Source organism: Hetaerina americana, unplaced genomic scaffold (genome assembly GCF_022747635.1).
Source record: "Hetaerina americana unplaced genomic scaffold, ioHetAmer1.1.p SCAF_6, whole genome shotgun sequence".
NCBI lineage: Eukaryota > Metazoa > Arthropoda > Insecta > Odonata > Calopterygidae > Hetaerina > Hetaerina americana.
Window position 1 is genome coordinate 38312758 of NW_027287205.1, and position 27611 is coordinate 38340368.

At 35.3% G+C, this 27611-nt stretch overlaps 1 protein-coding gene across 1 annotated transcript in view; it reads right to left on the reverse strand.

Annotated features, from left to right (window-relative positions):
• Positions 1 to 27611, reverse strand: part of LOC139695406 (probable E3 ubiquitin-protein ligase HERC1) — a 132131-nt gene that overhangs the window by 65441 nt on the left and 39079 nt on the right. The window contains exons 22-39 of the mRNA XM_071594142.1: positions 23670 to 23868; positions 22054 to 22261; positions 21220 to 21387; positions 19489 to 19690; positions 17806 to 18055; positions 16326 to 16601; positions 15496 to 15604; positions 13958 to 14084; positions 12540 to 12704; positions 12324 to 12459; positions 10668 to 10872; positions 8795 to 8941; positions 7082 to 7220; positions 4923 to 5056; positions 4476 to 4639; positions 3612 to 3732; positions 2439 to 3088; positions 43 to 247 (exon numbers count right to left, since the gene is read on the reverse strand). Coding sequence (XP_071450243.1) covers positions 43 to 247; positions 2439 to 3088; positions 3612 to 3732; positions 4476 to 4639; positions 4923 to 5056; positions 7082 to 7220; positions 8795 to 8941; positions 10668 to 10872; positions 12324 to 12459; positions 12540 to 12704; positions 13958 to 14084; positions 15496 to 15604; positions 16326 to 16601; positions 17806 to 18055; positions 19489 to 19690; positions 21220 to 21387; positions 22054 to 22261; positions 23670 to 23868 — 3605 coding nt within the window. The remainder of the gene's footprint in view (positions 1 to 42; positions 248 to 2438; positions 3089 to 3611; positions 3733 to 4475; positions 4640 to 4922; positions 5057 to 7081; positions 7221 to 8794; positions 8942 to 10667; positions 10873 to 12323; positions 12460 to 12539; positions 12705 to 13957; positions 14085 to 15495; positions 15605 to 16325; positions 16602 to 17805; positions 18056 to 19488; positions 19691 to 21219; positions 21388 to 22053; positions 22262 to 23669; positions 23869 to 27611) is intronic.

The following is a 27611-nucleotide window of genomic DNA, read 5'->3' on the forward strand; positions in this document are numbered from 1 at the left end:
GCAGTTTTTACAGTTATTAAAAAGAAAAGAGAATATTTTTACCGGAGGATCTTCATCAGTTGTCTTCCCCGTGTCTCGCATGACAGAAAGACTTTGAATTTGTGTTTCTGTTTCCTTAATTTCTAATCCCTCCTCAGCTCTTGCTTTTATGTACAAGGAATGGAGAACAGTATGTACTCTTTCCACATCCCCAATGCTGACCAGCCATCGAAAATGGCAAGGCTGCACACTGGTGTCTACCATGTGCCTATGGACAAAAGTTTTTAAATGGTTACACTATTACTTCGGAGTGTATGTCAATTAAAAATACATAAAATATCAATTATATTTTAAATTTGATCAATCAATTGATTAAAAAACAAAATTCCTTGAGTGTTAAATAAATATGGACTGCACACCATTCCCTCAGAGCTGAAAAACTCTTGTTACATCATAATGGAAACCATTTACATCATGCTTCTCTCTCACTTGTTCTTATAACATATTGTATTGGAAAATGGCGACAGTTTAAGATGGTTATTATTATTACTATGACTGGATTAACAGGCAGCCCGATTCAAATAAAGGGTGGCTCAATTCAAACACTATTGAAATATTCTCACATTGTAGAATTTGTTGATTTCATTAGGTATGATTCCAGTGAAGCCTTCATGAGATTTAATCAAGTAAGGTATTTATCAAGAGAAATACTGCAAAAAACAACTTTAAGCTTATCAGATCATCTTTGCATAAAGTATGCCCCAAGATTCAGAAACGAAACCTTTGTACTTATGGTTTTCGATTCAGGGGTAGCTCATATGTTTGAAGTGTTGGGAACGTGTATATTTGAGCTGATTTCAATTTTTATAGGGATTTTATTTTATTGATAAAATAAAATAAACACAATAAAAATTAAATATAAATTACATCATTAACAGAGCTTCATTCAATGATTAGTCTCCTATTATTTTCATTTTGAGCCTCTTGTAAGTCTTACTGATTGTGACTTACCACAATCATACTTGTTTTGTAATGGGATAATTCTGAAAACTCAATAATGCAACACCATATGCAACCGCAGGTAAATATTCACAACACATACAATTAAGCAGGAAATATAATTTATCTTTTCTGTTAATCAAGCGTCCAGTAAAGTCTACTTTTGCTGTAAATATGTCACACAATTTTGATTAAGCAGATACCCTGAGTGGGCTTCTATACTATTGAAAGATAACTTCATAAAACAAATATATGATAACCAATTGAATAGAAATTTGAAAAAAAAATTAGATTGCTGTTAATACCATTGACTGAGTCTGTAAGGCATACACTTCACTACAAATAAATAATAAGGAAAAAATATATTTTGCAATCAAAGTAAAAGGCCTGAGAGCAAAAAAATATGTGAATGAACTTTTTAAACTGCTAATCAACATGAAAGAGGAAAAAATCTTACTTTTTGCGTGATACCTGATGAATTAAACAGATAAAAGGGATGGTTCAATATTAAAAATAGGTATGCACAAAAAATTTCAACATTTCCACATCACTTATTACAATATATTACATAATTCAAAGCCAAATTTCATTCCTGATCAAGTGCTTAGCACTCTGCCTTCTTTTTAGTAAGGATAAATTGAAAAACATCTACAATATAATTTGAAACCATGAACTGGACTCTTGCCTTGCTTATTGCTTCAATGGGTCATTTAGGGTGAAATCTTCCCAGAAACGCTGCATGTTATTCACAGTTGACTTATTGCAAGGTTGGGTGTACAAACAGGCATAGTGTTTTAGCTGTTCATTTCAAATAAAAAGTCAATGTCACCAACACATATAATGGATAAATCGCTCATACCTCCAGTCCACTTCTTCTTCCTCTGAAATATTCATTAACTCTACTATATTTACCCCACTGAACACCTTCACAAAATCCACAAACCAAATAAATGCATTCTGGTTGTATTCCATATTTATTTCTATCAGTGACCACATTATTGATACGGCATCATGCATATCAAGTGTCCTTTTTGAAACCTAACATATTCCCCCAAGTAATTGGCTAAAAATATTAGATACTACCTTCACCCTAGTTTTCAACTTGAAGGTTGGTTTTGACAGGCGAATGTAGAGCTCACTTAGTACAAAGCCCAACAGCATGTGAAATTCACATGTTAGAGTAGGACAGCCAGTTTCTTTCCCATAAAGGTTGTTACCCACAAAACCATACAGCTGGGGTGAAGCTGAGAGTGCCCAGAGGTGTGCCCAGAATTCGAACCCACTGCCCTCTGGTCAGTAGTCCAATGCTCTACCCCCAGGACTACCATGTCCCATAAAATTTAATCTAAAAAATTCAAGTTTTTGTAAGGATTCATACATTTGGATACATAGCTTCTACATGGCATCCCATCCATACTTTCCAACCTTGTGCCAACCCTATCTTAGGTTTTTTCACTAACCTCATTAGCTGCTTTAGGGAGTTCCTCAGGTCACATTCTTCCTTATAACAAGAGCTGGTTTCCAAATACTCTTTGACCGCCGAGATTTCACTCTCAGACTCGAGCAATGAATCCTTTTCCACACCTTCAATGTTCACCCTTTCCAACAGTCCATCTCCATCCACCCGCCTCTCACTCACTAATTCCTCACTTCTCCCTTGTCCCTGACCAATAACTTTGGTCTTTGGCACAAGAAGCATCTCTACATAGCGACCACAACTTAAAAGTGTCTGCAATGCTTTTAAAGCCGACATCTGAAGAAAGGAGAACCGAAGGCAGGCTGCTTCATGATCCAGCAGCTTCAAATCCGTGGCCCTAGACTTCATTGCTCCACTCTCACTCTGTCCATCGCACTTGGCTTGCTGTCCTTCACTGACGAAAACCCAACGCTTGGCAAGTTCATCAATGAGACTTGATACCATATCGTTTGTGAGCGATTCCATTGTGCGGTTTGAAGCAGCTTCTTTGCTCAATTCTTCTGACACCAAATTTTGAGACTTCCAACCATCCAAGGAAGAAGAGTGTCTCCTTTTCAACTGGTGCTGTTCTGCTGAATTTTGAATGGTACTAAGAGATTCCAGGGTGGAGACATCAATCTGTGGGAAATGAAGCTTAGAAGATGCCAATGGTAAGTTAAAATGGACAGTTTAAGCAGAAACATGATGTTGACATGAGCATGAAAAAACATTTCTAAAGATTGGGGCTCATGAAGCCACTGTTAACCGCAATATGTGTACATTCTTTGAAATGCTATGGTGAGGATGAAGTGGGCTGAATTGGAAAAAAATATCTTTTCTCTTTTAACAGCTAATTAACTTCACAATTAAAGGCACCCAAACTTCTTCACCCCACATTACCACAAAAAGCACCCCATAAATAATACATAACCATCAACTTCACTAACAAATTAGGCAACACTAAGAAAGTGCACATCTTTAATCTCTCCAAAGTCATCCATATATCGTTCATCATTTGAACTGTCATAGACTGTATCAACCAAATGGTTAATACATTATTTTAAGCTTACTTTCATTATTACTGAGGCATAATGATCACAGAAGGTCATAAATATGGATTTTTCTAACTGAACATTTTCAAATCTTTAAATAGCTGTGATCAAAATATTCAACTTACCTCATTTGTAATTCCACTAAGACGAGATATCTGGTCAAATATGTCAGCAGATACACCAATAAGTTTGTTGGTGTTGAATGGCAGAGAATCAACAGCCTCCAAAGTATTGAGAGGAGCATCACTGAAAGAAGGGGCACAATCAATCAAAAATGTATTAGTCTTAAGTGAATTAAAATTGTAAATTAAAGTTTGGTATTAAAAACTTTCTTGAAAATACATGGATAAATGATTTTTGAGCTCTAATACAAGCAGACAAACTTCCTTGATTATTGATATAAAGAAATGTGACGAGTACCTAGACCATTGACCTGGTGGCAACGATCTAAAATGAAGATCTTAAAATCAATCACAAAATGCAGAATATCAAAAAAATTTAAGACGAACAGAATATACAACAGTTTCAATTATTTGGGATGAATATTTAAAAACTTTAACTTATGATTGAGTTGCAAAATGAAGCAACTTCGTCAGGTTCAATAATTCATTCAACAGAGTTTTTGAAAATATTGCAATTTTCCATTCTCCAAATCAAGTATCTTCATAGGTTGCTGGATGATTTGTGAGGACTTTCTAACCATTCAATTCACCCATACACGCTCCTAGATCCACCATAATAATAATGATAGTTCATTTAGTGGCCAAATGCCAGCATAGAACTCATCGTATTTGAAAAATATATGAAAGGTATACATGAATCAATTTGTAATTCATGATTGCTTATTCATTGAGTACACTTGTTTAATTTACAATAAACCACATGTATCCAGAGTTAAAAATCATCATTCACAATCACACATGTAGTAGATTTATGCATAGCTCAAGGCAACATTGCTAAAACAATAATTTATTCTAAGTATTCATTACCTTATGCCAGCTTCAATGTCATCCCACTGCACTTTCACTGATGTCAGCCCTTGCTTTAATGTGCCCAATATTGTAGCTTTCCTAGCAGAAGGCCTGTGAACACACTGGCCCCCAACTCGTAGGCCCCGATCTACACCACCAATAACGGCTAAGGCTGGCCACACCTGCAGATATTGAAAATTATACAATGATGCTTCAGGATGCCACACAAAAAGTACCGGATAAACATGATATAGAATGGTATACAAAAGTATATGGAAGGTAAAGGAGATGATATCAAAAAGGAAGGCATTATATGAATGAAAATTTGTCTAACTTCAATGACAAGTAACCAAGAAGAAAAACTAGAAAACCAGATCTTGAGAGGATGCAGAATAGAAAGAATATTGTAGTGTGGTATCAATCAAACGAATGAGACCAACTTCAATCAGGTAATATTTGACTTACTTCTTTGCAAAGCTGTTCCATGTTCATGTACTGTAAGCTATTGTCCTTAAACTCCTTAACCTTCTCCTTTTGTTCATCCAAGTCTTCTGCTGATTCTTTCTTCACATCTTCTGTTTCTTTCGGTGAGTCAATTTCTGAAACAGAACACATGCAAAAATAGGCTGGATAGAACTTATATGAAGTCTGATCAAAAGGCTCCGAACTTTTTGAATAGCGTGCCTCCAGGAGGTAATTTTTTAATCCACTAGAAGGCATTACATCCACGGAAACTTCCCAAATAACCGCCTTCAACAACTTTGCTGAATTCTTGTTTTGTTGGTTAGTTACGGCTGTTTATGTGAAGGGGTGTTCATGGAGTGTGGCAAAAAACGGATACGCGGAAATGAGCTCTTTGAAGGTTGTTCTGGGGAATTCTGCCTGAAACAATACAAATCCTTTACAGAAATTTTTGAGTTGATTACCAAGGCTAATGCTGAGGATGCTATGAAACGTTTCATGTGCTATGAGTGGCTTGCCCAGTTTGAAAAAGGGGCAGCAATCAGTGGAAGACGACAAGCTTTCCGGAAAACCTTCAACGTTGACTGATGACCACCCACATCAAGACAGGGAATGATCTCATTCGTGCAAATCAACATTGAATTGTAAGGAACTTGCAGAAGAGTGTGGCATCTTGATTAATTCTTGCTTTGAAATTCTGACTGAAATTGAAGATACATCGAGTCGCCACCAAATTTGTGCCTCGCCTGATGACAGCAGACAAGAAACAAATTCGAGTTCAAGTCTCTGAGGAACTGTTTGATCAAGCCTAAGAGGATGAAACCTTCTCTAGAATCACAACAGGCGATGAGTCAAGGGTTTATGGATATGATATCAAAACTGAGGTGCAATCTTCACAATGGATTGGTGAAACATCCCAAGAGTTGATTTCCTGGGGACAATGAATAGCCTAAGAGAGAGAATCAGGTGAATAAGATCCAAACTTTGGAGGAGGGTGAGTGGTTTTTTCACCAAAACAACACACTGGCTCATTTAACTCTCTCTCAGAACTCATATGAGTTTTTAGCCAAAAACAAGACTGCTGTGCTTTCCCACCAAACCTTCCCACCAGACCTGACCCCATTTGACTTTTTCCTGTCCCCCAAACTAAAAACCCTGATCAAAGGAAAAAGCTTTGCCACCATTCAAGGAGAAAAAATTCAATGGAGGAGCTTCCGGGAGAAGTGTTCCAGGACTATTTCAAATAGTGGGAACACCATTGGGGAGAAGTGTATACCTTGGGGCAGAGACCACTTTGCAAAGGACCCTGACCAATAATTTATAAGTATTTTTTTGTAATAAAAAAGTTCAGGAACTTTTTGAAAAGACCTCATCACTCTGAACTAATGCGTCTGTAACACTCTCTTCCAATATCTTTAAATTATGCCCCCTAAGCAATTTTATTATTAATTTCAGCAGTTAATGTGGCTAAAAGACTGGTGACCACAAACTTATACCAGACTTGTAGTCAAATATGTGAGTATTAAATCTGCTAGACCCTATATCAGTGATGTTTCAGCATAAATGTTAACAGATACTTTCATCAAACTCACATACAATGGTTTACAGTTAATATGAGTTCAATGAAAGCCTTTCATTATCCGAGTATAAAATAGTCAGAATGACAAATGATGTTAATGGTAAAAATAATGAAAAGTACATCAAATAGAGTTACGATTGACCCATTAAGTCCTATTATGTATAATTTAGGTGGGGTAAACTGCTTTCCTTATTTTTATTTCTCTCTCTTACACATGAAAGAGAACCAATTCAAAGTTTCTTTGTAGAAATATTTTTACTGAATTCATTCAATTTTTATCCAAAAAATAGATTTCACTAGGTTATCATAAATCATTAATTTTTATTCTGAACAAAAGAAGACATACCATTGTCGAGAGCATGCTTTTAAATAATGAAATCCAAATCAACAAAGTTTCTCATTTCTCAGTTTTTTAATTTTTTTTAATTAGCAAGCTACTATGGTATCTACTTGTCTTGCAAGGACTTGTTAAAATTTGGCATTCAAATAACAAAATGTGGTATCTTCAAGTATATAATGCAAAGTTGCATTCAAAGGAATCATCAAACAAGAATTTTTTTGACCTTTTGAGATCTTTTCTTACTTGGAACTTGATCGTCCACCCCCAATTCAGAATCCTCCTTAGGATCACTTTTCACAGGCGATGATGGGGCAGTCACCTCCCTTGGGCTTGGTAACAGGTCTTTGGTTTGGGTTAGCCTCTCAATCAAGCAGTCATTAACCTATTGGTATAAAATTATTCAGTGGTTAAAACAGAGTCATATTAAGTGGTTGCCTTGGGCAACTCATATAATAAGCCATTCCTACCTAAATATAGTGGTTACTGCAAGACTATATAGTTTCTGTGATCACAAATGATAATATAAAAGTACAGGTACATTTCATTATTTACAGGGATTTACGTTCCTGATAACTCCATGAGAAATAAAACAAGTAAACAGAGGACAAGTTAAGTAATTTTAATAAAAGAGAAGCATAAACAATGGCACAAAAAGTTTGCAAATATAACACATATTTTATATTTTGGTATTGAAATGGGGAAGGCAAGGTGGCAGTTGCCTCATGAGTAAACATCACAAACTGAAATCTATTGAAAATTGATCATTGAGGATAAAATGTTTTCAGGAAATAAAATAGTAGAATGGTCCAAAAAATAATAAAATGAATTGTATCAAGTTTCAACCAAATCAGCATCAACGAAAATGATGCCAAAGGAAGATGGTTTTAAGGGAGTTAAATACTTAAACAACCTAAAAATTCAGTGAGTGTTCCCTCTTTTGCAAGTGAAAATGGCCATTTTTTACATTCCAAATATAAATGATAGAAGGTAAAGGTAAAAGATAAAGTTAAATGAAGGAGATAACAGTAGAAAGTAAAGGTAGAAGGCAAAAGGAGATAATAATAATAATAATAAAATGTCTACATTATGGCAAGATTGAGACTAGACAGTCCCTTCTTCCACCTAACCCACCTGAATTTATATGTAAAAGGAAAAGATGAAAGGTAAATATGGTAGTAAAGGTAAAAGAGAAATTTGTACCACCTAAGATCTAATACACATAGTAAAAGAACAAAGTATGCAAAAGAGAAAGTTGCAAAATATGAGGTCTAACAGCATTGTCCAAAAAAAAACAAAGTAAGAATGAGAGAATAATTACATTGGAACCTCATAATAAGAGATTCCTCATATCTCTTACGTGATCTTACTTGTAAAGTAAAACACTCGGCTAATGAAACAACTTCTTGCATATAAACTGATGTAAAATACAATAATGCGTTCCATGTGTACAACATTTATTCAAAGAAAATTATGAATAAATTGTTCAGGATTGTGGATCATGTTCACCTTTTCCAGTTAATTTTAAAACCAGGCACAAAATATTATAAAACTTTGCACAAAAAAATGACTAACAATGCAGATGAACACAAGTTTGGAAATATGTGTGATCACTAGCAACACTAGGATGCTATCGGAACGAGGGCTAGAGACAAACTGCAGTGGCAGGCACACAACGAATTCAGGAATTCCTCTCTCCTTGTTATGCAAAAAGTTGCTTGTTAAGTAAGTAATTTTTAAGATCAATATTTTTGCTCATTATGCAAATTACTCGCTGTGGGAGGTGCTCATAATGCAAGGCTCTTCTTAAATATTCTTTTTTGCATTGGTTTTTACTTATAATACTGCATAAGTGTTTGAGCTTCAATAATTGCCCACAGCTATACAATTACAGAAATCACTTGATAACTATCCCCATAATATAGCATCAGATAGAATTGGTAGGAACTATCAAATCACCTGCTGAGTCCACATGTCACATGCATGCAGCTTCCTTATGAGAGAAATGTGAGCTTCGACAAGAACAGCTGTTAAGGGGGCACACTGAGGATCTCCTGGCAGTAAGTCACGTGGTGACCCTCGGAACTGCATGTCAGTGAGTTTCACCTACAAGAAGTAGAAGAATGTTTTAATTTTGCCTCACTCCACGTCACCTTTAATTGACTAGGACAGTTTGTAAGAGGGAGTGGTAACGACTGGTCCCTGCTGCCACTCAACCAGCTTAATATTAGAAATTGATTTTTTAAATTTTCAGTCAATTGAGGTAATTTTGCACCGATTACTCTGAAATATCCATACCAGGAAAACAAAATGTGCATGCAAAGGTGGGATTTGAATCGCACATCACCAGTTGAATCGCAAATGTGCTCTCAAATTTTGTATCACAACTTTTTCCCTTTAACTTTTCTCGTGTAACTTCACATACTTGTCGAAAAACATTTTCTGAAGATAAGTACAGGATCAAATGCTGTATAAAGGTGTTGATAGTATTTTATTTCAAAGTTTTATGGATCTTTCACATAATGCCAAAGATGGAAGCCCCTTCCAGTTAGGCTAAGAGAACAGAAACATATTTCTCTCTAGGACTGGAGGGTTGATTAATGGCAGAAGTCCTCCACTATATTTACCCTCCGATACCTGTAAGGCCATCCTATCCATCTCAGTTTCATTTGCAGAGCAAAGAATTCAAATTCTTTCCTTTTTCAAATAATAAACCACATCAAACACAATAATTTGCATTCACTTACAAGTCGTAACATCATCATCATCATCATCATAAGAGTTACGTAAAATAGTTAAATTTAACAAGTGCAACATAGTGTAATTAAAACAACTAACAAAATCACAAACAGTGAATATGTCTGCAGTTCTACAAGAGTGTAAGTCTCAGTGCATTCCATTTCTACCTCGACAGCTGATTCCCACTGAAGCTGCTGTGATGTACATTATCCAATCATCAGCAGTTGAGAGAAAAGGGAGGAGTGCACAACAATTTACCAACACAGAATACCTTTTATGATTTTGAGGAAAACTATGTTTGCAGATCACAAAAACAGATTTTGCCTGATAATTCCTTTCCGGATATATTTTTAATAATCCTTGCCAAATAATATATAATGCCCAGTGACTGTAACTGGAGACTGCTGAAAGAATAGGACTTCACCGTTTCTCATTAAGTGGGATCAAAATAATGAGACAATTACATCAAGTATTAGGTTATTTCATTCATTTTTGTAAATATTTCTAAGTTAAATGCTGTAAAACATGAGATATGTTGTAGGGAAGAATACATATTATGCATAGAAAATTACTGCAATATACCACCATAAATAAGATGATGATGAAAATTATAATGTCCAAAAATCCATCCATTTCAATTATTCACCAGTGCCTTCTACTCAATTACCATGGTCAATTGACAATATAATGTCTTTAATCAGTGAGTGAATTATATAATATCAGCATACATAAAGTAATCAACCTCTCATCAATAGCCTCAAATGAAATCTTCAACACTGTTTTTTTTTAAAGAAACAACATTGAATTTGATAATTTTCCAATTAAGGATTTTTTTAACAAAGAGGCCTATTCATAGATTAATGACATTTAAGAGTCATTTTACTTTCACACTGGCATTTACATAACATTCTCAACAATTTCAATTCCTCTGATAGTGTCAACATTTATTTAGAAGTGACAGTCTTATACTGCATAACAATTAGGAAGTCACAACATAAAATTTATCCTCCATCTAATTCCATCACTCTTTTTATTACTTTGATTTTAACTTCATTTAAAACATTTCCAGCCAAGGATGATGCAATGTAAATACCTTTTCTCCTGGGTTGGTACTATAAAACATGACGCATGGATAGAGTTCAGTAGCATCTATGTCTTCAAAGGCTAATTCAGGTTCACTTCCATTTTTCCCAAAACTTAATGTTCTAGCATCAAGGTCAAGCACCACAGTGATATAATCTCCTTGAGTGAAGCTTGGTAAAGCGAGAGGTGATTCTCCATTGTGATACAGATTGCCACTGGTAGTAAAAAAGACAAGCATTAAGAACAAAGGTATATTTTACAAATAAAATGCATGACATTGCTTCCAAATAATTAAAACAAATTCTTAAGCTACCAACTATATAAAAACAAAGGACCAGTAATTGTACCAATGTATATGAGAATCATCTTAATCGAGTATAGTGTACATACAGACATTACTTTTATACATAGATGAATAAATTAATTATTATTATTACCAGTAGACTTAAGGTAGAATTTTAATGGGCCCTGGCATTACACACTGCTTTCTTTTAAAGTCATAAATAACATAGCACAAAAAATCTTTATACCCGAAAATACATATTACAATAACTCATTCTTCAGATTTACATACTTAATGCCACCCCTTAATTCCAACCCAAATGCCTCTTCTTTTCCTACCCCTACCTTGCTTTCCCAGTATTATCCTAGCCTTGCCTTCATAATTTCTCTGAACAGCCATGTCTCTCCCCCACCATGCCCTGAACTTTAGTGTTTGCTCTCCTTTCCATCTATTTTATTTTATATACTCTTCTCCACAACTACCTTTCAAAGGCCTCCAATCTACACTTATCTTCCGACCTCAATGACCAAGTTCTCAAGCCATACAACATGATGCTCCATATTTAAGTTTTCACTATTCTTTTCTTTACACCTTTACTTAAGGTTATCAATTCCAGCCTCTTAGAAAATGCTTCTTTACCTTACACAATTCTCTTTTTGATGTCCTTATCACACTTGCCCATCCTCCACCAAAATACTACCTGATTAGTTTAACTGGTTGACCTGTTCTAGTTTATGTCTTCGAAATTTAATGTTTATCTTAGCGCTTCTATTTATTGAGAATCTCATTACCTTCATTTTCTTATGATTAATTATCATCCCATTTCTATCCCACTAATCCTGCAATGCATTAGGTATTCATTGCAACTCTTTGGCTTACTGGCTAACTAATGCTTAATCAAAATGCTACAAATCTAATTATTTTGAAGAGTTGAATTAATTACATCTTCCCAATACAAAACATGCTAATAAGACATCATAACATTTAATGGAAATACATCACTTATAAATCTTCTTTGTGGAAACATTAACTTTGTGAAAGTGAAGGAATAAGTATAAATATTATTAAAAATTGATTTAAAATTATTAAACTGCTTAAAGTCTTTCCGACGTTTTGCTTAGGTCAGATAAGATGATTCAATATGTGATCAATGTTCCACTACTTGACTCAACTTGTCCTTAAAGTTCAAAGCTGCTGCTCAGAGACCAGGTTTCTGAGCCCTATGAATTGAAGCAATGACAAATAGTCACAAAAGCTATCCTCTATTTGACCACATAATTCATTCCATAGGAATTGAAAATTAAATCAATAAATTGGATCATAATAAATTAACAATTCATGCGCATTTTTGAAAATTAATTGAGATAAAAAAGTAATTTTCACCTGTAAGCCCTGTAGAGCCACATGTCATGAGTTGTTCGATGGCTGTAATCTTTGATAGGGTACTGTGTTACACCTACACAAGTTCCTTCATTCCCTTTGTTCTCCTTAACTATAAGGAATTTCCATTGATAGCAACCTACCGATAAAATTTTTTCATTACAGAATGAATCATTATCTCATTAAAATAAAAGTCAAGACAAATTCCACAGTCATTACCTGAAGTGATGGCAGTGTTTCCAAGTCCATACCCTCGTCCACCAGTCCCGTGAACTAGCATCTGATTATGCTCCACAGAGCAACAAAGGCATTTGTCTGGATCAAAGCCCATGTCTGGAACAGGTACATTTTCTTCTGACATCTCGGCATCAAACCAGCTATTACCTGGAACAAATGTGATGATTTGACATCTTTCTCTTTCTGAAAATGATCTTAAATGATAAACTTGTCTAGAAACCCTTGTATAATTAATGCATTTGGATCTTAGGTAATTACTCTAGGAAAACACCACTTATCTTCATGACTAAGTAGACCTGAGTATAAATCAAAGCATAGTTTTTGAGCCCAAGATATCAATTGAAAAATAGGGGTTGATGTAAAACGTCAAAAAAAGAAAACATACAAAAGTGAGTTTTGCAAATAACAATGAAATTTCATCAAAATAACATAAAAAATTTAATGAAAAATTAAATAAATACAATATTTATAGAGCGTCTATAAATGTAAAACTTTGAAACCTTCTTCTTGGAAGTGAAACAATAACTGTTCATTTTCACAATCTTCTGCTGAGTAGTTGACTTACTAAAAGTAACTAATTTTTAGAAGAGAACATCAGCAGTAAAAGAATGGAATGTATCAAGTTTAGATTACAGAGATACTAGAATATTATACAGATGCTAGTGGATGACAAATATGAAGAATATGGAATGTTAACAAGCAAGAAAAAACTTACCAATGATAATAGGAGGTAAAAGTGAAAGGATCAGCATTACATCGTAAGGTGAAGTGTTCAAACAAGTAGAGAGCTTTAGGCATTGAAAAGTGTCATCACTGAAGACATTTCCTGTTTCAAGGAAATCAAATCAAGAATAGGTATGAAAATAGAGGGATTTTATAAGAAGAAACTACTGCGGACCTTTGAAAAAGTAACTAAGAAAGAGCTTGGCTAAATGTTACATCTGGAGTGTGATGTTGTTCAGAGCAGGGACATGGACTTTGCGGAAAGATGAAGTAAAAAGAATACAGGCCTTCAACATTTGGATCTAGAGGAGGATGGAAGGAATTAGTTGGAAGGATAGAGAATTGGTTAAGATAATCAAAGAAAGAAAGGTTAATTGTTTAAGGCATGTATATATTGTATGAGGAAGGAATATAAATTGGAGACTGCAAGAGGGATTGATGGATGGGAAGGGAGGATAAGGGAAAAAGAGTTATAAGAGATTGGACAAGATTAAGATTGGGAAAAAATATGAAAAATGTAAAAATGGCTCAAGACAGGAAGACATAGTGGTCAACCATGAGTGAACTGAAAAACCGAAGATGATGAGAATATTTTATGGTTAAGCCAACATCCAATATTTATACTTATCCTCACACATTCCATTCTCACTATGTCACTTCAAGGCTTGCTAACTTACCTGGAGAATTTAATTTCCTTAGCTTTTTCAATAAATCTCTCTCTTTTTGCAGAGCCTGTTTTTCAGCAACTGCCTGCGGAACTGCCCACATGTTTGCAGCCAGTAAGCAAAAAAGTTCCTTGATGACCTATTAAAGTTTATGAAAATTGTGTTACTCTCTGAAAAACATTAATTACGATAGTTTAGAAACATGTTATCTGATGGGATACAAATCAATTGGTAACCAAAACTCTAGTAAGCAGATTTAAAAAAATAAAATGAAGACAAAGCTCTCTGTGAATTTTTGAACATTTGCACTTCTAGGAAATAAATCTAATTATGTTCATACTTCATTTCAACCATTTAAGAACATGATATAATTAAACACAAAATTTAGGAAAAAAACAAAGTTCTGATTCCAGTTTTAGATTAGAGACAAACTGAATCCCTGCATCTCATGACTAAAATTCAATTTGAAAATTACAAATTATAATCCTTAATTATTAAATAAAGAGAAATGTTTATGGTTTACAAATTTAATTGGCATGAAAATTTTTCAGAAGAATGATTTTTCATAAGTGATGCAGGATGCAAGAAGTATTATCTAGGTTTAATAAAAACACTACTAAAATGAACCCTAAATAGAACAGACTAGAGGAGAAGGTAGGATTTCTGCTGATAGAAATGATCTTTGGAATAGCCATAATTTCGGTAAAAGATAATTTATGGCTAATTGCTTGGCTGGAACTTCTAATTTAGTTCACTACCTAAATGGCTAAAATCATTTAGTTCATCGAAGTATTAATTTATACAGATAAAATATATTTTTCATAGTTTCACCTTGGTAATTAAAAAACGCAGACAAAAGTGATTCAGCAATGAAATGTATTATTGTTTTCGATATGCTGTTTCATGGAAGTAATTTCTTCTTTCTAGTGGATAAATTCACATTCACATTTAAATATTAATAAAATTATAATTCACCTACAAATTAAAATATTATATCACACAGTGAAAACTGAATCAATGTATTGAAAAATTTACATTAATTAAGATCAAATTTAAACAGAATAAATTCTTAATGAATGGGTTTTAAAATGATGATAACAACTCCAAATGAGGTCCAAAGGGACCTTGACTCCAATGGAAGATACTTCATTCGGTTTGGCAATTAATTATATCATGGAGAACATAACAGTTTCAGGTTTAACTCGGTGGAATTCCTTCATGATGAGGGTAAAAAAGAAATGACGCTTCCACAATAAAGATATAATCATCAGGTGATGGATTTGATTCTGCGCATCATCATCAGGAAGTGTCAAGTTTCTTTTTTACCCTCATTATATCATGGAGGCCTTTTATATTCATTTTTTAATGGAAATCACAGGCAGAGTCAATATTATAGGAACTTTTATGCTCAATTTTTTACGCCAAGAGTTTTATTCAACTCATATGCTTTAAAATCCGAAAAAATTAAGTAGATTAACTAATTCAATTGATCACTATGATGGCAGGGATTTTAAACTTAAGAAGAGAACCCAGGTAAGGGGAAAAATAACCTGTTCCTTATGCTCCATGCTGGCATCATTTTGGGCTAAACTAGGCAGCACAGCACCCAGGAGCTGAAGTGCAAGGAGACGAGGATGGAGTGATGTAATTCGCGGGAGACTACCAGCTGCAGTATTCAGCTCACCCTGATTTTCTGTTAACTCAGCTCATGTGAAAAAAACCATCATCAATTTTTTATAGTACAATTACATAAACTACTATTACTAATTTTATTAGTTGCCATAACTAATATTTCATATTAATTAATAAGACCCACTAAAAATTTTATAATTTTTAACTAGTGATGCTTCAGTTTGGTTTTTTTGGTACCCTGTTTTACTAATCCTTCTGACTGGAACTGGTATCAAAATATAACATATCAATTTTGGAATCATAAACTCAAGATTCCATCTACAGCCAAAATATTACATTCAATACAATTCATTTCTTGACATTAAAACTGAATCCTTAGACAAAAAATACACGGGTCACACAGTTCAAGTTTTAAATGTCCTTAGACTCTTTTCAAGACGTAACCTCGTAATGCATTCACTAAGAAATTATGCTAAGAACCACATGAGTAAGGCAAATCAACTGAATGTCTAAATCAGTCATCTGGATGAAATACCTGCAATGAGGAGGTGAAATTCTCTTTTATTACAAGCTCTATGCTCCCCAGAAACAAAATCAAATGTGAGAGCTTCATATTATAAAAATCATTCGCCTTGACTGTGAATGATTTCATACTACAAAACCTTCACATTTGCATGCAAAAACAGAGGCTAACTCTGCTCAAATAACTCTTGTGCCATTTCTTTGAGTCAAACAAAATCAAGTTCACACACCTCCATAACATCCCACAACCTTGAGCAGTGATGCCGTCCACTTCTGCCCAGCTAGGAGTGAGCGAACTCTTCTGCTTGAAGCAACACGCCAAATAAGAGCCAGAAATTCAGCTAGTGCCCGTTCTGCCACTCTCCTCTCACCATGCCTTTCTTCCTGGCCCTCACTTGTTTCATCAACCTTGCTGATTGCTTCAAGTAGCTTTTCCAACTGCAGATGAATTACTCCTACCACCTCTTCCAAGATTTTGGGCTCCAAAAAACTAGCAAACATTCTGTAAAAGTGAATGGTGAACATCAATCCCCCCAAAAAAAAAATTGAAATAGAAGAAACTGAGCATACATTGTTTACGTTTAAACGACTGCTCAGGAAGAACTGTTTAATTCATCTCGGCATCCAGCAAAAACAGAACAGGAGGCTGTTAATTCACTCTCTCACTTCCTTGATCTCAAAAGATCGTTTCATTAACACATTATTTAATTGCACATTTTTTAACTTCCTAACTGAAAATTAGGGCTGCTAAAAGAAAAATAGTTCAGTATTCCAGAAAAATGCTTGTACCATTATTATTAATCCATAATTGTATTCTTGTAACTGCTCTTTACTTAATTTACGAGCTTCAATCTGGATAACACAGAGGCAGCTTAAGGGTTTTCCACATTTTTGCCTGTGGCGACAAACATTCATTAGGCTGTGGAATATTATTTAATTTTTCATATACTTGTAATCTACAAAAATTGTAATTCCTACCGCAAGATAAGATTTCTCAAAGTTGAGCATGAAACCATTACTTTGAAGAATAAAAGTGGTTAATTTGTTTTGTTTATTATTTCTCAAACTTCTTACCAGTTCACAATATTCCTTAGAGTGAATTTTTATATTTTTTAAAGATTTTATTCTAGAACTAGATCCATTTCTTAAAAACTCCGTAGCATTCATTAAAAATCTTTGATCATGAATTTCATTCCATAGTGTAAAGGATGTAATTAAAACTAATATTTATGAGAAAACTTTATGGCAAAAAAATACTACAGACTGGCTCAAGATATCTACTTACTACAATGAGAGGTTGGCCTATGAACACAAAGAAAGTATCTGGGTGAGGAGTTTCAATTTCATTCTCAGTTTTTATTCTCATATGCTGTAACCAAAGCAATTGCTGCTGAAGAGAGTACCTGGCACGGATCTATTTGATGTACACACCATATTCCCATGTAAAGGATGGCATAAAACATTGACAATGTTCTTCAACTTTTGCATTAGGAAATTAAACCAATTGAAAATACCATAGACATCAGAACTGAGCAGCAAGTTCCATTAAACAAACTATGTTATACAGTGAAATCACAATTTGGAAAGCAGTTAGAGTAATGTACAAAATAACATACACAATAATGCTCCTGGTGTGATATATATACCATCTGGTGATCATGTTCAGTTGAATGAGACTAGCTAGATAGATGAACAGTGGTACATACCCTGTGGATATTCCAAGAATGTGAAGCAGCCTCATGCTGGCCTGGGCTAGCACCGGAGTTGATGATATAGCAACCATGGTTCCATTGATGGCTGTTGCACTGCTCAATGCTGGCATAGCAAGGAGAGATTCAGAGCTAATACGAGACAGCAACGGAAGAAGTCCACAAGAAACTGCCATTGAAATATCCGATGGCTGAAACCTAACGCTGAGAACAAATACTGTAAGTATTTGCAGTTGTTGTTTGGCACCTGAAAATTATAATTAAATTAGTGTCAAATATATAATTATAATTATCGGCAGTCTACCAGTTAAGGTAGGTTTTGGATGGACACAAGCTACCATATGGTAGAGTGATGATTTCCTCGTCTCTCCAGACAAAACACAGCCTGACATCCAACATTGCAATAAGCCCTTCTCCAATTCCACATACTTTATTCTCCCCTTCATTCCATCCAATATTCTTATACTATTCAAGTGCCCTACTCACTTGCTTAACATTTTCCCCTACGCCTTCATCCATCTTTCCTGCCTCTTTTTGATTTCTCCCTAAAATTCTCTCTTCTCCCATCATATATAGCCTTCGTCATATGTTTTCCTTTCTGCCCACTTCACCTTTACCATCCTTTTCCACACCCACATTTCAAAAGCCTCCAACCTACGCCTATCATCCTGCTTCAGCGACAATGTTTCCTCATGAGCTGTACATAACTATGCTCCATTTCAAAGTTTTAATGAGCCTTTTCTTAACATCCTTACCCAATGTCCCTGTCATCAATTACCACTTCCTAATCAAAGCTCCGTTACTTAATGTAATTCTTCTCCTTATATCCCAATTACTTGGACCATTTTGGTCCAAATCACTTCCAAGATAGGTTAACTCTTCTACCTGGTCTAGATTATGAACACCTATTTTTATGTTTAACTTAGCCTTTCTCTTTCTTAAAAACTGCATTACCTTTATTCATATACATTTGTTCTCATTCCATACCTAACCCAATGACCTTTTAATGCACTCAGAAGTTTGCAACACCCTGGCTGACTGACAAACAAAAACTTGATCTTCTGCATGCCTAACTGATTTCATGGATTCCCCGCCAACTTTCATTCCTACCTCAAGTTCTTCCCATGCCTCTTAAACAATTTCCTCCACAAATACATTGGGCAGCACAGGTGATAATGGGCAATGTTATCTTACTCCTCTTCTTATCACCGACCACCTGGGCAGTTGCCTTTACAGCCACCTCACTGAGGAACAAAGTGTGCAGACTACCTTTCGTCTGGCTCCTACTCTTCAACTTATCTGCATGAGTGACCCTACCAGGAGCAAATATCATTGCTCCAACTAGCACAAGTCTAAGAGTCATCAAAATTTGAAAGCCCTTCCATCACATCAATTTCGTAGTTCATGGGGAGAGGTCAAATATAGAATCAGGTTAAAAATACGAGTGATGTTCACAGTGACTTGATTATTCAAGTTACCAACATGAGTTAAAAACTAAGTAAACCACATTTTTTAGAATGAGCACTAATCTTTAAAATTACAATTTTTACCTTGGCATTCTTTAAATATAATACAAAATTCAACGACAGGGAAACAACATTTTAAAAATGAAATGAATTCAACTTCTGAGTAACAAGCTCTCCATACAATTTTACATGAGGTGCATGCATATACACTTACTTGAGCTCATCTGAAGATCATCTTGTTTTCTCGCTAATGACTGAGCCATCAATTTAAATATTTGATGCACAGCACTCTGAATTTGATTCTGATATGATTGCTGTGCAGCTTTAACATTGTCCAGATAATGATACAACTGTGTGCTTGTTTCACCTGAAAGTGACCCAAGGCCAAAGCACCCAGCCAAAAGCTGCTGATGAACCTTAATGAAATTAATAAAGAGGAAAAAATTAAAGCAGTGTTGAAGAACACTAAAGCAAACACATATAATGGTGCATCATACATCTATCGTTTTGTGAAATCGATTTTTAAAAAGTGGAGATAACTAACCAGAAAATATATTCTCTCCTGAATAAATAAAGTTTTGATAGAAAATTGATATCACCAATCACTTTTATGTTTTAATCAACATAATTTTAGGGCACAGATGCTTTTCTTTTCCAAGAAAATTCATGAAAAGTAGGAAAATGTTTACTTTATATGATTACACATCCATATGATTTGCTCTTATTCACATATGCATTACTGTAGACACAATTATTCTCTCCTACATCCACCAGGGTAATCTACCCGAAGGTTGGTTTCATATGTGAGGGTATAGCTCCCTTAATACAATGGCATTTTGCACTATTGTATTAAGTGAGTAACTACACTAAGTACCATGGTATATGGATTTCACATGTTCCTTTACCTATGCTTCCTGTGGTAGTCAAAAGAAATAAGAGCTGCGAGAGAAGTAATGTGATTTCGTGGGATTAAGAAGGAAATATTTGGAGGTTATTAACCTAATAAATGCTAATTACATGCCAAATTTCGATATTTGCTTTGAAGACATGGACCTAAACAGAACCTTCAAGTTGGTTGTACAATTAAATACTGCACTTATCAATTTTTAAGATAGGAACCAAGGTATCCCTCCAGTCAGTGAAAAGGAGAGGCTAAGGATTTATTGGGCCTTCCCCTATACCACGATCATTCCTCTCGTGGCTGCATGATATGCAACATGGACAATTGCAATTTGAGGTTCAATGATTCAATTAAAATCTGAAATCAATGGGTTCAATAGGATTCCAATGTACCCCGGACCTCAGTACGAGTAACACATTTAGGGGAGGCGAAGGATAGCCGAGGTCATTTGCGCCATTATGGATGGATGGGAAGGAGGAAGGGTGGAGAGACATTGCATTAGCCTATTCTTATCAAAGGGTGGAGAGCATAGGCATTAGCCTATTCTTATCAAAAGGTGCCTAGGGGTCCACAGCTTAACGTCTCACCCAATGGACGGCATACTCGCTTAAAGTGCTCTCACAAAGCACCTCAAGTAGGGATCGAGATACCACTGAAAAAAATCTGCCATATCCAGGATTCTAACCCTGGCCCTACACGTGGGGAGCTAATATATTAGCCACTGCACCATCTATATCCCCCCTGACTCAATCCATAATGATAAATGTGACTGATTTGTAATGCATATTTTGTATTAATCTGACTCCTTATGTAGTGTGTGCATGCTATTTTCATTGGATCTAGAACAGATAAAATTTCTTACTACAATTTATGCATCTGGATTTATTTGTTGACAGACAGCCTGAATGAAAAATACATAACACCATTGTAGCAATGCATAAATTGGTTTTGAAATTCACAGAGATGAATCTAGTTTCAAAACGGATACAATTATAATAGAATATAAATATAATGATTTGAGGAATTATTTTTAATTTCACTTACACAATCAATTAATGTTGAACTAGAAATACTTCCCTCCTCAGATTTATCTGATTTGACATTTTGCTCTTGCCCAGCTGCTTCAGATTTTTTGGAATACTCTTCTTTTGGTAAGTGGTCCGAAGATGTAGACAGCAACTCAAGTATCTGATTGAGGGCCTCCAATCTTGACTAGAATACAAATAAATTCATAAGTATCCATACAATAATTATGCACAGCAGGGTACAGATTATCTGAAAGTCAACTATACAATGGTAAGATTATCGATTGGTCCCAGAAAGGATATACCCGAATATTCCCTATCCTCTCATCCACTACATTCCCTCCCCTTCCAACATGATACCAAACAAAGAAATACAAATATTAATGCCTACCTGTGGGCATTAAACAAAGCATCCTTAGCCCAAAGGCCTTTGTCCATGAAGTTCATACAGTTAATGTTTTCAGTGAAAACATGGAAACCTTCTTTTATCACCTGTCCTTCCCTTGCATTACGAGAAAAACAAAAGCCTAATGTTTCACGCATGACACATAACAAAAGCGAGTTTTAATGAACCAATATACATAGTATAAACACAGTAGCTAACAATGATAAGCAGAATCTGGGAAAAATAAAACTAAAATACCCGGTCACCTCCATGCTAGTAATGATTTTATGCACAAATTCTGAGTTACAGAAATGTAAATTGGAGGTCTTGATTTCATTGAATTATAAGGACTTAACACAAAAGAAATTCCTGAGAGTTGACAATTGGGAAAAATTCGGTGTCCGTAAACTCGAGGTTTCACTGCAATTGTTTTTCCCTCTTCTCCTTGTACTCATTTATTTAACTCACCTCTGCTCGCATTTGCTGCTCTTTCATGGCTGAAAAAAGAGCCGAAGGGTCTGACTCCCATCCAATCACTGATTCGCTTTGTGACCGAATAGCAAGTCTCTCCCCTGGTTGGGCGCACACAAAGTGCAAAACCAGTTGGCATATGTGTTGAACTGGATTTTTGCCACCAAATGATGCATTATTCAGACTTGAGTATATCGTATAAGTTCTGAAAAAAATGGAATAACAATTATTCATTCTAAGCATAAGTATTTTGGGAGGAACTGAAAAATTATGCGGGAAATATTTTTCGTACAAGCATTAAATATGCAGAACAGTGGGTGCTTGTTTAAACATTTTCCACATTATGATAAATCACTCAATGTTATGGAGAATAGTGTTCACTTAACATTTGAACACAAAATATCTCAGGGAGATTTGAGTGGGACTTCATGGGAGTCTCTCAATCATCATTTTTCCATGTATTTGATTCCAATAACCTCTTTCAAATGTAATACAATGACTAATGTATTATATTCTTAGTGTAATTTAACAACTCTGGTAAAAAAATGAGCACTGCTGTCATTTGATAGATACCTTCTGACTATACTGTGTTGACCATTAATGCTATTTTCCCTCACTTCTCACTTATTTTCTCAGAGCCAGGAAAACCACATGAGACTATCTCCTAGGTCTAACCAATGTACCTGACCGAGGCAAAGCAATTGCAAGACTCTACACATGCCTGGGAGTACTTGCTTATGATTAGAGCAAGGTGCTGAAAACAACCTTGCTGAAAATAATAGGGCATGGATACTAGTGAGATGCATCCTAGTGCCAAATGTCATAAACTTTCCATAAAAATACACCATATGAGAGTATTTATACATAGAGAGAAGGGACAATTCACTGGGCCATTTTTACAGTACATCTATCTATAATTGAATTTAATTTGTATCATTGGTCTTTTTATGTACTTGGGCTGTTTCTTCATTACGGTGTCATCCATGGGCACAGGATTTTGTACACGCTTTGGATAAATGTGATTTGATTTTGCCAGGCGTATTGAACACTGAGTTTGAAAAAAATGAACTCATGCACTTGAAAAGTAAACTTTAAAAGAAATAATCTAAAACTATAGAATTTTGCAGCTGCTATTAACAACGTATGAAGTGTCAGCTCAGCTGCCAGCATAATTTAGCGTTAATAAAATAACAGAAGAACATTTATAAACAACATGATAGCTAGAGAAAGGATGCAAGAGTTTAATTTTTGCCCCTCAATGAATTGAATGAATTATCCTAATTTTTAGTCCATCATGTGCTGCCATCTGTGCGCAAAAATGTTTTTTTCAAAAAATCTTTTCGGTCTGGAAAATTTTCAGAAAAGTATATCCTAACCGGACCTAGCCAATGTTATTTTGTGCATTTTTAACCTATTGATAAAAAACCATTCCAACCCCTTACTACATACAGTCTTGGTATGATGTGTCCCTAAACAAACAAAAAAATTAATTTCCAGATTTAAATTTTACTAGGATTAAAATTAATTAATATTAAGACAAATATGAACATGAGAATTCATCTTACAGGCAAATATTATTCACTTATGTTATCCTGCAACAGCTTTACACTTACCCAAAGAAATCTGATTTCCCTAATGTCTTTTCACCCTCATCATCACCTGAGACTTCACATTCTAATGGAGATTTGGGCCCCTGTACTCCAACCAAGAGAAAAAGTGATCTTTGAATCACAGTTTTACAAAGTGCGTCAAAAGTATCTTCTGAGTGATCAACCACCATTCCCTCTGGCTCACTCTGTGTTTCATCCAGGTCTGTGGAATGAAAAAAATTAACAAAATAGCCAAAATAGGAAATAGGCATATATACACTTGAAGTTAAAAAGACAGCAATCAGTGTACTAAGGAAATAATTTTTCAAACAAATTACGAAAAACTCAAGCGCAATAGTCAGAGCCATGATGCTCTTAAATTCTTTACCAATGGCTTATTTTTAAATTTAGTAAATTATAACATTAGCATTATCTATGTTATGTTTTCCTCACTGCCCTTCATGTGTTAGTGTTTTTCCTGCAGTGGGTTTTTTCTTCAAGGATAAAAGCCCTATTCCTTAAGTTTTTCCCAGTGTTTTGTGTATATTTCTACACTCTTTGAATTTATGCATATTCATTGTAAATTGATTGTAATTATCTAGACCTTTTTTTATTACTTAGCAACGAAATATACTTTTATTTTCATTGAATGCATTTGACGATGGGTTAGATGGAAGAAGCAACTGCCACTGTTTCAATCTTGCCCGAATAAAGCTGAATTATTATCATTATTATTATAAAATACTGACTCCTATAAGTAACTTAATTATTTTTTAAAAATCTGTGACTACAACCATAAGTAACTAATATTACATGTTATTCTTTACATTAATTCAATTATTTTGCATTATTCTGACTATTTTATATAGGTCATACATACATGTACATTTATTTGTATTGGTATAGCAAAAGAGTGAATGATGTTATTTTGTACTAGAAACCTGCCAATACATTTTTCCAAATATGATTAAAGAACAACCTAACTACAACAGCATCTTAATGTGATAACTGTGATCGCTGGTGTGATCAATCAGGTACATTATTAGTACTTGAAATATTTTTATGGTTTTTTATAAATGTATGACAAATGCTTAGTGGTAGCCTACTTAAGGTAGGTTTTGGATGGACACAGACTGAATACGGCTACCTCCCTTAGACTTACCTACCAAGACACAACATAATATATGAAATTAAATAAACAGTTCTTCAATTCAGCACACATATCATTTTCATTTCATCAGACATACCTTTCCCGCCTACTTTGAATTTCTCCCAGCAACCCTCTCTCCCCCATCTTCATACCTAACACTTTATTTGTTTTCCTAATTGCCCATTTAACCTTTTATATCGTTCTCCAAACCCACATTTTAAAAGTCTCCAATCTACTCCTCTCATCTTGCTTCAACGACCATGTTTACATCCTGCACAAAACCATTCTCCATACCAAAGTTTTGACATATTTTTTAACATTCTTATTCAACATCCCTTTCGTCAATTCTATCCTCCTTGTGAAAGCATCGTCACCTAACGCAACCCTATACCTATTTTAATGTCGACATAGTTTTCCTCTTTCTCAAAAACTGTACATTTTTGGGATTAATAAAAGTTGCTGGTGGGGGGATGGAAAATCTGGATGGGCAGTGTTAAGAAGAGCTGTAAGGCAAGGTTTTCCATTATCACCGGTGCTGTTCAACGTATATGTGGATGAAATGATTAAAGAGGCAAGGGAAGAACTGGAGATAAGAATGAAAGTCGGCGGGGAATTCGTAAAATCAGTTAGGTTTGCAGATGACCAAGCTTTAGTTTGTCAGTCAGCCAAGGGGTTGCAAGCATTACTGAGTGAATTGGAAATTCAGTACGATAGATATGGGATGAGAATCAATATAAATAAAACAAAGGTTAAGCCACTTTCCCAAAAGAAAAAGGCTAAGCTAAACATTAAAATAGGAGGGCAAAAACTAGAGCAGATGGAACAGTTTACGTATCTCAGAAGTGTTTTGGACCACAGTGGTCAAAGTATTTGGGGTAAAAAAAGAAACTTTGCCCTTCAACATAAAGATTTAATACTTCAAGCGACCATTGTATCAATGCTGCACATCATCATCAGGTGACATACATGAAAAATCTTTCAACTTATACATACTACCTTGATCAAAAAGTTCCCGGAATAACCACCGTGTGGCGCTCCCATCGTTCCGATTTGAGTTCTGTTTTTTTTGTTAAATTGGTACATCTGTTGTTGATATTCCCTTTAAATCTTAGTGTCATAACTTGACATTTGCAAAAGTTACGTAGCCAAGAGTACATCTATCTCTGTGTGTGTTGGCGATTTTTTACAATTTCAGAAATGGATTTAAATTTGCAACAACGAACTTGTATTAAATTTTGCGTAAAAAACGGATTTAGTGGCGCACGGACGTTGGAAATGTTGGAAAAGTGTTTCGGCAACGATTCTCTAAAAAAAACGGTCGTTTACCAGTGGCACGAGCGGTTCAGAAGTGGTCGTGAGTCAATCGAAGATGATGAACGCAGTGGCAGACCATCGACATCGAAAGTCGGTGAAAAAATTGATAAAGTAAAACAAATGTTGGTCAATAACCGCAAATTAACCATCAGAGAAATAGCGGAGGACTTGAACATTGCCTATGGATCCGCCCAAGACATTGTGGTTAATGATTTGGGTTTCCGTCATGTAGCAGCAAAGTTGGTGCCAAAAGACCTCAATTTCATGCAAAAAAGAGACCGTGTTGACGTCGCAAAAGACATGATTTGCGAGGCTGAATCCGATCCCACATTCATCAAAAGGATCATTACTGGAGACGAGACGTGGGTTTATGAGTACGACACGCAATCCAGACATCAGGCAAGTGAATGGCGTTCACCAAATGAGCCGAGACCAAAAAAACCACGTCGTTTTCAGTCAAAAAAGAAGGCAATGCTGACGGTTTTCATGGATTACAACGGTGTAGTGCATCATGAATTTTTGCCAGAAGGCCAGACAGTAAACAAAGAGTATTATTTGGGCGTTATGAGACGTTTGCGTGAAGCAATTTGCCGAAAGAGACCAGAAATGTGGGCAGAAAACTCGTGGATTTTGCACCATGATAACGCACCGTCGCACAGTGCTATCATTATTCGTAATTTTTTGACGAAAAATGCAACAAATACCATCCAACAGCCACCGAATTCACCTGATTTGGCTCCCTGTGACTTCTTTCTGTTCAATCGAGTTAAAAAACCATTACGGGGAACGCGTTTTAGCAGCCGAGAGGAAGTAATGGAAAAATCGCAGGAAGCACTGATGGACATACCGAAAACCGAATATAAAAAATGTTTCGAGGATTGGATCAAGCGCTGGCATAAGTGTGTTGCAGTCGATGGGGATTACTTTGAAGGGGACAATATAGATTTAGATGAATAAACTTGTATTTTTAATTTTCTGAATAAATTCCGGGAAATTTTTGATCAAGGTAGTATAGCCAGGCTCCAAGAGGGAGGAAGGTAGGGGGAGCAATGGATAGGGGTTAAGAAGTTGAGTACTTCTACAGCAACCTATTAGTGGGCTAGGGGAGGAGGGGTAGGTATTTGATGGTTTCTGGCTCAACTTTGTGGAAGTTCATCCTAATTAAATGAAGAACACAATGTATCCTTCCACTGATCTTTGAGAGAACAGCAGAAATAAAAGACATTGTGTTCTTCATTTAAGGAAGGGGGGGTGCTTGTCCACAATGGTTTGACCCTCATTAAGGGAAGGTCAATGGACATCACTGCCTTGGTAGGGGTGGGGTTGGTGCGGAAGGATTTTTGGAGTCTTTTAGGAAATTTAGGAGGGGGGATTAGGAGAGGTACATTGTTTTGTTGACCACCTCAAATCTGTCTGTCTAACTAATGATCTGCAGCGTCGAAACCATGGTCATGTGAAGTATTAAATTTTTATGTGGATGTGAAAAGTTTCTTTTTCTACCC